Source organism: Notamacropus eugenii, chromosome 3, assembly GCF_028372415.1.
Source record: "Notamacropus eugenii isolate mMacEug1 chromosome 3, mMacEug1.pri_v2, whole genome shotgun sequence".
Taxonomy (NCBI): domain Eukaryota; kingdom Metazoa; phylum Chordata; class Mammalia; order Diprotodontia; family Macropodidae; genus Notamacropus; species Notamacropus eugenii.
The window spans coordinates 421,515,546-421,528,209 of record NC_092874.1 but is presented as its reverse complement, the minus strand read 5'-3'; the positions used below and the strand labels follow the sequence as shown (position 1 = coordinate 421,528,209).

General features: G+C 42.3%; 1 protein-coding gene across 1 annotated transcript in view; it reads left to right on the top strand.

Moving 5' to 3' along the window:
• The window catches only part of NINJ1 (ninjurin 1), a 52,457-nt gene extending 40,124 nt beyond the window's left edge, over positions 1-12,333 (top strand). Inside the window, exons 3-4 of the mRNA XM_072598211.1 lie at positions 7,334-7,499; positions 11,134-12,333. Coding sequence (XP_072454312.1) covers positions 7,334-7,488 — 155 coding nt within the window. The 3' untranslated portion in view covers positions 7,489-7,499; positions 11,134-12,333. The remainder of the gene's footprint in view (positions 1-7,333; positions 7,500-11,133) is intronic.
• The last annotated feature ends 331 nt before the right edge of the window (positions 12,334-12,664 follow it).

The window sequence follows — 12,664 nt, the reverse complement described above, 5'->3', positions numbered from 1 at the left end:
TGGGTTTATTATATCCTTTTCTGGAAAGACATATGATCCTGCTTTTGGCCAAAGCCTTGAGTTTCTCTGTAGTCAAGCAGGCTTTTCAGCAATGGATAGCTGTTTGGAAAGCTGGGCATTTCATATGGACTGTGGGCAGATTTCATGGAGAGCCCAATGATTGGCCTCGAAGCAGAGAGACCAGACTGCCAAGTCTCTTCACGAGCTCCTTTCACAAAACAGCGTCTGTGGCCTCCATCTCTCTTCTTATTGGCTTCTGGTTCCATTGGTTATTCTGACACTTCATTTAGGTCTGAGGAGGAAAGGTTTCTCTTCAGATGTGGCTTGGAGAAACCTGAGCAAATAATTCCATGCTTCATCTCCATAGGAGGGGCCAGTCATAGCTTACTCAATGCCTAGTTGCCCTCTCCGGCCAGTTGGATGGTACCTGCACAGTGCTTCATGACAGTCCCTGCCTTCCACTTTCTCTTTTGCCCCCCATCGCAACACGTTTAGGTGCTCTGGCTCTATGTGCCTGGCATTTGGAAGTCACCCCTGCTCCCTGCCCTATTCTGACTGCAGCTCAGGAAGGTACCATGTGAGCTCTCTGCAGGGAGCATTCAATTAGGGGAAAAAATCAAGGAGTCCAGTTCAAGGTAGCACAGGTGCACCTCCTATGTTTGAGGCACTGCATTGGCATCAAGGGCTTACCTTGGCTCCTAATTGTATGTGCTTACTACTTATTTCTGTTAGGTAGCTCTGTGGATTGGCGTTGGGAAGACCCGAGTACAAATCTGGGCTCAGACACTTACTGGCTGTGTACCCCTGGGTGAATCATTTAACCTCACCCAATTTCGGTTTCCTCATCTGTAAAATGGGAACAATAATCTCACCTACTTCCCAGGGTTATTGTGAGGATCAAATGAGTTAACACTTGCAAAGCACTTTGCAAACCTTAAGTACTGACCGAATGCTAGCTATTAATCATTTTATTTCTAAAACGTACTTTACTCTCCTTCCCCTTTATGTGTTAACTTCCTCCTTTAGTATATAAGCTCTTTCAAGGCAGGAAATGTCTTACTTGCTGGTATTTGTGTCCCTGGAACTTAGTACAGTGCCTGGTACATAGTATATGATAAACACTTAATAGGTGCCATTCATTCATTCATCCATCCATCCATCCATTTCTGGGACCACCTCCTTTACTACTGTACATTTCTTAGATGACACCTTGCATCATATATGGTGCATGAATCAGAGTTAGTGAGAATACCTTCAGGGGGTTACCCTTCAGAGATCATGGTGTACTAAGATAACACAACCAACCCAACTGGATAACTTTGTGTTCCCCAGAAATATCTGACCTGCTCAGCTTCCTGCTTCTGTACCTTTGCTCATATCCCTCCCTGTGTTTGGAATGTTTTTCTGTACATCTCAAGCTCCTACTCTCCCTTCCAGACCCAATTCAAATGCCACCTCCTCCATGATATCTTCCCTGATTCCTGACTTCCCTCCCTCACCTCTTCCCCTCTAAAGTAATTAGTTCAGGCTCTGATGTTCAGAGCCCTTTGTATTCCATTCAGTTCAACAAGAATTTATTAAATTCTGGGTTAGGATTAGAGTCTATTAGATGTCTGAGATTTCAAATTTTTCTCTGCATAGGATCATGGGATTGGATATTTGGAGTAAGAAAGGACCTTAGAGGTCATTGAGTCTTCTAATTATAGTTTTATGGGGAATCCTGGAGGACTAGCGCCTCTGGTGTGAGGGCTTACCGAGTCCTTTTCAGGGCTGCTCATCCACCTTTGGTATCCACCTGTCACCCAACTCTCACCTGTGGCTCCACGAAACTATAATATGCACAGAGGCCACACCCTTGTTTGGCAGACAGGCTAAACCAGGTCGAGGGCAACAGATGGGCCACAAATCTGTAATGAGTTAGAGGAATATTTGCCCCAGACATCTGATGACTTCTCCCAGTGGACTGGTCAAATGAGGACAATTTGCTCCAACCACCATGAAGGCACTTAGTGCTTGGTCAGACATTGAAGACACCAACGTCATCCACTGCATCCCAGGCCATCTCCAGTCATTCTGACTTTTGTCTTGCCACTGGACTTTAGCGATTCTGGAAAGAGAGTGATAGACATTTGCTGGCGACCTTCCAAGCTGTCTTGGGCAGGAGATTTGCTTCACTCTCTCATTCTGTGGGTTCTGCAGCCCCAGAATTTGTTTAGAGCGATTTTTTACAGGTATTTGATTGGGCTTGGCGGGAGCACTCTAGAAAGTCCGTGCTGTTGCTCTGCCACCTTGGCTCCACTCCCTGGAAGAGAGAGTGAGGTGGATGACTTTGTGCAGCTCTGCCTCAATGAAATCCAGTTTACACACAAGTCAATATTTTCATCACCCCGTGATGTCATTGGTCCTCTTTAAAAATGAAGGACAAACAACGATGTTAGGATATATTTCTTGTCTTCACGATTACACTGTAGCCTCCTCAAGGTCAGAGACTAAGTCTTCTTTCATCTTTCTGTGTTCCCTAACAAGCCTCACATAGGGTCATTACAGGATCAGGGTTTGTGAAAGAATGAATCTTGTCCTTTCCCAGCATCTTTTGCCAACCATGGAAGCCTTATTCACTTTACACTTGTCCCGCTGATTCTTCAGTCTCCTTCGGAAGTCATTAAGAGGAGACCAGAACACGTAAAGATATGGGGTTGTTTAACCTGAGTGAGGGTGGGATAATGAGGTTTTTGAAAACATTTGAAAACATTCCTCCTTTGGGAGGAGGAATCAACTTGCTCTTTTTTGACCCTAAAGGATAAAGTGGGAACAATGAATAGAAAAGACAAGAAGGCAGTTAAGCCTGATGGGAGGTCTACTTACTACATGCCAAATTTTTTATAAATATTATCTCATTTGATCTGCACAGCCACCCTATGAAATACGTACTGTTATGTTGTCCATTCTACAGGCAGTCATAGGTTAAGTGACTTGCCCAGGATCACATTTCTTAATAATTAGAGCTGTCCTCAAGTGAAATGAGTTGCCTTAGGAGACAGTGGAGCCCCCCTCACCTTTAAGTCTTAAAGCACAGGCTCCCTGATCATTTGTCATTAATGATCTAGTCTAAAGAGAAATCTTGGTGTTTTATGAGTTGGACTAAATGGTCTCTGAGGTCCTTTCTAAATCGGAGATTTTGTGATTCTCTGAAAAGAGAGATAGAGAAGAGCCCTGATTCTAGGGAAAAGGGTATTGACATAGCTAAGAAGCTTTAATCCTTGCTGGACACTCCCCAGTTACATCACCTTTGGTTTATAACCCACTGGAATAGCAGGCATTTAGAGGAATTCATGTTTCTCTTAGTGAAGGCTTCAGATTGGAGTTCTCTGGGCTAGGCCAGGAGGTGACTTTCAAAGTTCTAGTTGGTGAGACCACTGGGAAATATCTTCTCTGTCCGTGGGCACTGACTGCCTTCAGATGCCTTTTCATCTGAGAAATACCTTTTAGTTCCTAACCTTCAGAAGATTTCATAAGATCAAAGGATAGAGAGACAGAAGAGACCTTATAAATCAAGGGAAGGTAGGGAAATAAACATTTGTGAAGTGCTTTCTTTCTGTAGGATCTGTGGTTTTTACAAACATATCTCACTGATTCACATAACAGCTAGGTGCTGTTATCATTCCTATTTGGTAGTTGAGGAAGCTGAGGCCAAAGGGTTAAGTGAATTGCCCACTGTCACCCAGTAAGTATCTGAAGCTGGATTTGAACTCTGATCTTTCCGACTACAGGTCCAGATAAATCAGATGACTTTTGTGCAGATGAGAACTGAGGCTCATGGAAGCTAAGGACTTGCCCCAGGTTATCCAAGGAATTAGTAATGGTGGCTGGGATCAAAGCCGTGACCTCTAACTAACTGCACTGCTCCTTCCACTAATCTTGTAGTGCGTTTCTCTCATCTAGAAGCTGCTTCAAAGGCACAGCACTTGTATCTGTCCATGCAGCGTGCAGGTCGGCTTGACTTAAACACGTAAAATTTCACCGCAGACATTGATTTTTTCTTTCCTACCACTACTATTACAAAACAAAGATGGTCATTACACCAGCTTCCCCTCCGTCAAGCCCAAAAAACCTCAGGTGAGGAACACAAAACTGCCTGGGCCAGAATGAAATGAAGGCACAGCCACAAGACTCAAAATGCCAGAAGGGAATACTTTAAGTAAAACTTTCCAGTCATAGTAATATTGTGTGTATAGTGGAGGAAGGGGAGGGGGCTGTAGGGTGAGGTGTGTGTGTGTGTATCTTTAATAGGAGTTAGAGATGATATAAACCATACGGATCATCTGGTGATAGGAGCATAAGTTTAAAGCTGGAAGAGACATTGGAAGTCATGTAATCAGGCATCCTTATTTATTTAATGGGTGGTGTAGTGGATAGAGTATCTACTAGGCCTAGAGTCAGAAGAACCTGAGTTCAAATCCAACCTCAGACATTTACTAGCTGTGTGACCCTGGGCAAATCACTTAACCCTGTTTGCCTCAGTTTTCTCATCTGTAAAGTGGACTGGAAAAGGAAATGGCAAACCACTCTAGTATCTTTGCCAAGAAAACCCCAAGGAAGAGCCAGACATGACTGAAATAACTTACCAACAATGAGACTCAAGCCCAGGAGCTGGTGACTTGCTTAAGGTTATTATACAAGTAGTAAGAGTCAAAAATATGATCTAATCCCATGTCCTGGCACTCCAGAGGCAGTGCTCTTGCTTTTGAACTCCTACTCCAATGCTTATATTTTACAGAAAAAAATATACTAGTCTCAGTGAGTTGCAGGGATTTGTCCAATATCACACAGTAGGAGAACAGAGATTTGAACCCAGGTCTTTTGATTTAAAAATCTATTGATATCATGCTGTGTCTAAGGCAAATCAACCGCGAGTCTTATGAAAATAATGAGATCTAAATTCCAGTGTCCAGTTCTCTGAAATGCATCGTGTTGAGGTTGGGTTGCAGTTCCCTTGTTCCCGTGTCATTGATGGGATAATAGTACCCATACAAAGCTGCTTTTCTTTGTGGTAGACAGTATGGTATGGTGGAAACTCTTTCTACATTTGGAATCAGGGAAGCTGGGTTCAAATCTTGGCTCTCCTTCTGTATCTCACCATTGTGGATGAAACTAGTTGGCAAGTCATTTCTTTGGGCCTCAGTTTTCCCATACGTAAAAGGACACAGTTGGACTAAATATTTCTTGGGCTCTAAAGTCAAAGCTTATTACTCAGGATGGTAAGAGAAATAGAAGCATGGTGTAGTAGACAAAAGAATGACCTTAGCATCAGTAAGATCTGGATTCAGGTCTTACTTGTGATACATGGTAGCTTAGTGACCATGGACTCAGTGCACAGGCAGCTCTCAAAGTGAGAGTTGCTGGTGTGCATCAGTTAGCCGTTTTCTACACTCCCCAATCCTCCTTCCTCCCTGACCCACCAAAAAAGCTCAGTAGTTACTGTAGGCTGTATTCTCTAGTAGAATGACCAATATTTAGGCAGGAGAAGGAAAACAGTGATAGTAGGAAGTCTATTTTTTATTCCACCATCATGGTAGCACCATCTTAGTTCACTTTCAGGCTGGTCTTTGGTAAATTTCTCATTTTAATCCCCATTGAAATGAACTCCACCAATGGAAAGACTTAAAATTTTTTTTAATTTTTTTTATTTTTTTAAATTTATTTATTTAACTTTTAACATTCATTTTAACAAAATTTTGGGTTACAAATTTTCTCCCCTTTTATCCCCTCCCCCCCCAAACACCAAGCATTCTAATTGCCCCTATGACCAATCTGCTCTCTCTTCTATCATCCCTCTCTGCCCTTGTCTCCGTCTTCTCTTTTGTCCTGTAGGGCCAGATAACTTTCTATACCCGTTTACCTGTATTTCTTATTTCCTAGTGGCAAGAACATTACTCGACAGTTGATCCTAACACTTTGAGTTCCAACTTCTTTACCTCCCTCCCTCCCCACCCCTTCCCTTTGGAGGGCAAGCAATTCAATATAGGCCAAATCTGTGTAGTTTTGCAAATGACTTCCACAATAGTTGTGTTGTATAAGACTAACTATATTTCCCTCCATCCTATCCTGCCCCCCATTGCTTCTATTCTCTCTTTTGATCCTGTCCCTCCCCAAGAGTGTTGACTTCAACTTGCTCCCTCCTCCCATTGCCCTCCCTTCCATCATCCCCCCCACCCTGCTTATCCCCTTATTAAAATTTTTTTTAAAGAATGTTTTTATTTCATTTTTCTCAATGACAAGTAAAAACAGTTTTTAACATTTTTTTTATAATTGTTGAGTTCCAAATTCCCTACTTCCCCTACTCCTCCTTGAGAAGGCAAACTCTTTGATACAGATTACACAGATGTGCTCATGCAAAACATATTTCCATATTAGCCATGTTGCAAAAAAGAACACAGATCAAAATAAATAAATAAATGGAACTAAAACAAGAAAAAGAAAGCAAAAAAATGTATGCTTCGATCTGCATTCAGACTCCATCCATAGATTTTTTTTTTCTATCAAGTGGATAGCGTTTGTCATTCTGTGTCCTTTGGAATTGTCTTGCATCATTGTATTGCTGAGAAGAGCTAAGCTGTTCACAGCTGATCATCATACATGTGTACAATGATCTGGCTTTTCACTCTTTTGTTGTTCAGTCATTTTTCAGTTGTGTCCAATTCTTTGTGATCCCATTTGGGTTTTTTTTTTTTTGGCAAGAATACTAGAGTGGTTTGTTATTTCCTGGGAGATGAGGTAAACAAGGTTAAGTGACTTGCCCAGGGTGGCACAGCTGGTAAGTGTCTAAGGCCAGATTTGAATTCAGAAAGATGAGTCTTCCTGACTCCAGGCCTGGCACTCTACCTACCATGTCACCTAGAGACCCTCACTTCACTTGGTATCAGTTCGTATAAGTATTCCCAGGTTTTTCTGAAACCGCCCTGCTTGTCATATCTTATATACAACAATGCTATTCCATCACAATCATGTGCCATAACTTGTTCAGCCATTGCCCAATTGGTGGCCATCCCAGGAAGGTTCTTGTTGTTTTGGTTTGGTTTTTTTTTGGAGGGAGGAAGGTAAGGCAATTGGGGTTAAGTGACTTGCCCAAGGTCACACAGCTAGTAAGTATCAAATGTCTGAGGGAGGATTTGAACTCAGGCCCTCCTGACTCCAGGGCTCTATTCACTGTGCCATCTAGCTGCCCCATGGGAAGGCTCTTTTTAAACTTAAAAACTAAAACACATACCAAAACATGGGGTGTATGTGTTTGGATAGAAGCCAACTTGTTTCTTTTCTCTTCCCTTGATTATAGTAAAGTATGATCTCAATAATCCTGCCAAGCACGCAAAACTGGATTTCCTCAACAACCTGGCGACAGGGCTGGTGTTCATCATCGTCGTTGTCAACATCTTTATCACGGCGTTTGGAGTTCAGAAGCCATCTGTTGATATTTCTGCCCAGCAGTAGAGTTTACTCAGGTGAGCTGTTGGACAATTCTTTCCCTCTCTCACTCCTTTGCCCTGAATTCTCCTTAACCATTACTACCCATCCCTTTTTGTTTCTTTGAAGGAACCAGGCTTCGTTTAACTCAAAGGGATCTATTTCAGATACGGAAAGAATATGGCTCTATGGGGGTCAGGGTTGTGGTTCTCAAGTCACCTGAAGAATCTAGGTCAATATTTCTGTATCCTGCCTAGCTGGATGGTAGGGTTATGAATAAACTTATGTTTCTTAGCACTGACCATTTTCTCATGGGAAAAAACAACAAAAAATCTCCCATCATGTTAAATAGGCTGAATAGAATTTGTGACATGAATACAAGGTTCTTCGCAAATAGTCACTAAGAGCCCAATCTGACTTGGCTGGTTAGCCAGGTAAGCTCTGTTTAAGGATGCTTTCTGATAAGCTGAGAAAAGAACTCTTTTCTCCCTAGAGCCCCTGGCAATTTCTCAAGTCACTACCTCCTACTTCTGAGATATCTCTTAGAACATTCATTCATTCACCAGTAATTTATTAAGTGTCTAATAATAACAATAGCCAACATTTATTTTGGTCTACAAAAGACTTTATGTATTATCTGATTTTTTCCTCATGACAACCTTGAGAAGTAGATGCTGCTATTTATTCCTACACATAAGTGAAGAAACTAGGCTGAGAACAGTTAAATGACTTGCTCAGGGTCACATGGAGGTGGTGGAGGGGAAGCATTTATTAAGTACCTACTATGTGCCAGGCACTTTACTATGTACAAACATTATCTGATTTGAGACTTATAACCCTGTGAAGTAGATGCTTTATTATCCCCTTTTTATGGTTGAGGAAACTGAGGCAGATGGATTTAAGCAACATGCCCAGGGTCATGTAGCTAGGAAATGTCAGAGGCTGGATTTTAAGTCTTCCCTACCCCAAGCCCAACGCGCTGTCCACTGTGCCACCTGCCTTCCTTGGCATAGCAAGCAAGAGTCTGAGGCAGGATTTGAACTCCATTCTCCCTGACTCCAAATCCAACGCTTTACTATACCAGTCAGGTTTTTGTGACAATATACATAATGTACTTCTAAGCCACGAGGAGCTATAAAGATTCAATTCAATAAACATTTATTAAACATATAAAATGTATGGAATACTGGGCACTGGGAGAGATTAAAAAATAAGCTTATACTGAGACCCTGCCTTGCTGGATCCTACAGTCTATTTGGGATACAACTCAGACAAGGGTAATCATGATACATGGGGCTACATAATAAGTGTGTTGGGAGAGCCGATGAAGTATTAGCAAAGGCTTCTTGAAAAAGGTGGCATATGAGTTTGGTTTCAAAAATATGTTGTAATTCAATAAGCAAAAAGAAGGAAGAAAGACATACCAAGGCCAGGGAACAGTAACAGTGAAAATAAGCCAGCAAGGCAAAGAGTGTGTTCAGGGCACACTGAACTGGCTGGAGTGTAGAATGTGTTGAGGAAATAGAAGACAAGATGGGAAAAGTAGATGGGCTCCAGCTAGGAGAAGGCATTGAATGAATGGCAGGTATAAGAGCTGGAATTTGATTTAATAGCTTCTAGGGAACCATGTAGATTTTTGAGCAGATGAGTGACATGATGGCCAGATCTATGAAGTAGTTGGGCAGTTGAATGAAAGGTGGATTAGAGTAGTAGGAAGACTGATTATGAGGCCATTAGAACAATCCTGGTAAGTGGCAATGGAGGCCTCTCCTAAAATGGCAGCAGTGGGATTAGATGAGAGACAGGCAAGACATTGATCAATTAGACATGATCGCTTCCCTTGAGGAGTGTGTGATGAATAGTCAACCAACAAGTATTGATTAAGTGCTTGTTGTGTGCCAGATACTATAAGAGGTCCTGGAGAAACAAAGAAAGGCAAAAGACATGTTCCCTGCTCTCAGGGAGCTCCCATTTAATGGGGGTGATAACATGCAAATACACAGTGTAAATGGAAGGTGAGTGGAAGGGCTAGCAGTGGGGGCAGAGGCCTCTTGAAGAAGGTGGGATTTGACTTGTGTGTTGAAGGAGACCAGGGCAGCTAGGAGTCATAGGTGAGGAGAGAGAGCCTTCTAGTTATAGAGGCAGAGATTGGAGATAGAGTATCATTTGGGAGGCCAGTGGAGCTCGATTGCAGAAGATGAGGAGGAAGTAAAGTGTGAGGAGGAGATGGTAAACGTAGGAGGGATCAAGGTGGTGAAGAACTTTAAATAGCAAACATATTTCATCCTAGAGGGAAGAGGTAACTTATTGAAAAGTATAGTCAGACCTACACTTGAGGAAAAACACTTCAGCAGCTGAGTAAAGGATGGATTGGAATGGGGAGAGAGCAGAAGCAGAGAAACCAGTCAGAAGGCTATTGTAGTAGTCTAAGTATGGTATAGGAGGCTTATACAAGGGAAGTCTCTGTGTCAGGGAAAGAAGGGGACATATAGGAGAGATGCTGTAAAAGTAAAAACAGTAAGATTTGAAAAGAAAGGTGAAGAGCCATGGATGAAATGAAAGTTGTAAGTGTGGGTGGCTGGGACAGTGGTATTCTCCTTGACAGTGGGAAGGAAGCTGGGAAGGGGAAATGTTTGGAGGAAGGATAATGAGTTCAGTTTTGGACATTTGAAGTTTAAGCTGCCTACAGGACTTCCAGCTTGAGCTGTCCAGTGGCAGGTGGTGATACAGGACTGGAACTCAGGAGAGAGACTAGGTTCTACTCCCAGATATGGAGATCTAGGAAACATCTGTATGGAAACAGTGGGAGTTGATGAGATCGTCAAGCAGATAGTATAGAGGAAAGATATAATGGGTGAACAAAATTTGAGTTAGAACATGGGATTTGCACATTAATATGTCAAAGATCCATGATTTCATTAGCGTGGGCACCATTCCCCCTAACAGTCACCAATTAATATGCATTTATTGCATTTAATATTTATTATTTTATATATTTATATATCTATTAATTATATTAATATATATTATATGGTATAATAAATATTAATTATATTATAGCAAATCTATTTATTAATGTTGATAACTGTTATTAATATTAATAAATAAACAGCATATTTAATATGCTAGGTGACACAGTGAAGCCTGAGTCAGGAGGACCTGAGCTCACATCCGGCCTCAGACACTTGACGCTTACTAGCTGTGTGACCTTGGGCAAGTCACTTAACCCCAACTGCCCTGCCTTCTCCGCTCCAAAAAAAAAAGCAACAACTACAACAAATAATAATTTAATATGCATTTGTTAATTGCTTACTAAAAATAAGGCATTTTTCTAAGACACTAGAGACACAAAGACAAAAATGCGATAGTTGGTGTGGACCACAACCCTGCCGTGCCTTGCCAGATGGTGTCATGAGACCAATCTTCTGGGGACGAACCTCTCCAAACTTGGCTAAGGCTGCTCTTTTGACCAAAGACATGCAATACTTCATGGAGCCTGTACTTGGGTCTGAAATGTACCTAAGGGCAAATATAAAGTGCTAGAGAAATTGCTTCTGGCTGGGGAAATCAGAAAGCTCCATGGAGAAGGTGACATTTGATGTGAAGAAAGCATGGGTTGTCAGCAAAGGAGTGTGAGATCAGTCTTACTTTTCTCCTTTTCTTTTCCAACAGAAAACATCGGTCCCTTCCTGCAGTCACATGGTGTCAGAAATTCACCAAAGCCATGGCTTCTCTCTAAAGGCGAGGAGAAGGACGTCGGTTTTTCCTAAGCAAACCTTCCTCTCCCTCCATATTTTTCCTGATTGAGCTCTCCTGGAGCACATATCACCATTACTCATTGGCACATGCATCTGAACACATTGTCTTAGATGGGTGGGGAGGGAGGGTAGGCATTTCATTCAGTGTGCAGAAGAAATCATACTGGGACTCTGTCCTTTCCCTCTGGAAGAAATTTAACCCAGTAAGCATTTATTAAATACTGACTGTGTGCAAGGCACTGGGCTATGAACATAAAGACCCAAAGTAAGATACCCCTGCCCTCAGGAAGCTCACATTACTAGGTGCCTGGCCACAGGATGGGCATCCCTCTGAGAGACCAGAGAGTATTCAGAATGGCAGAACACCTGCAAAATCACTGGACAACAAATAGAAGTTCTTATTTCTGTTGCAGAAACCAGGGCTTTTCCATGTGTGGCTTGACTGAGTCCCTTTGGGCCCCATCCCTGGCTGTTGGAAGCTGTCTCCCTAGAGGTGCTGAACAATTGGACAAATTTGGAGAATCAACCTCAGCACCCCTGTGCCTTCTGAATTCCTCATGCCACCGTGTACTTAAAAGAAAATTAAAATGCCCTTAAAAAAACCAAGCTAGGACCTTGTGATCTTCAGCATTTCCCTTCACCTATTAGGAGCAGAAATTGGGCTCTTTATTCCTTAGAAAGCAGCTTGTAGCATTGCTAACCACAGGGTAGCCTTGGGGCCTGACCTGCAGTATTTGCCAAAAGGCCTTCTTCCTTCATCCTGTTTCTGAGTCACTGTTCAAGTGGGAGACTTGCTTTGGCTGGGGTGCCTCCATTCCTAGGTGAATGCTGGCACTCACCCCTTTGACAGCAGCTCCCAGCTTCTGGTCTGCTGCTTTCTTGTAGAACCCTCATCCCCAGGCCAGGCTCAGAAGAGACAGTGTCAGAATTTTTACCAGTTCCTGAGGTTGACTGAGACCTCTGCACACAGGGATATTCTTTCATCCAACCAGGGACAAGAAGAAAGAAAAAGAAAACATCTGAGTCATTTCTTGCTGTAGTTAAAAATGAAATCTTTTCTGAAAGAAAATGGAATTGTAAATAAAGCTTCTCATACTCTTATTTCCCAAGGAAAGCCTTTTGTTGTGACTGTTTTCTTATGACACGTTGACTGGCCTATCAATGATAATCTCCAGTGAGGGCTGAGCTGTGCCTTTGTGGAATCAACATTCATGGAAAGGAAATCCAAAGTTCTACTGCTGCACTGTATTAGATGGCTAATGTAGTAGAAGGAGTTCCAGATTTAGAGTCAGATGACTCAAGTTTAAATCCACCTTGGCTGCAACCTGTTAGACCTTGGACAAATCACTTAAACTTTGTGGACTTCCAATAAAATGAGAGACTTACCCTAGATGAGGGGTTCCTAATGGATTTTTTTCACATGGACCCTTTCTCAGAGTAATGTT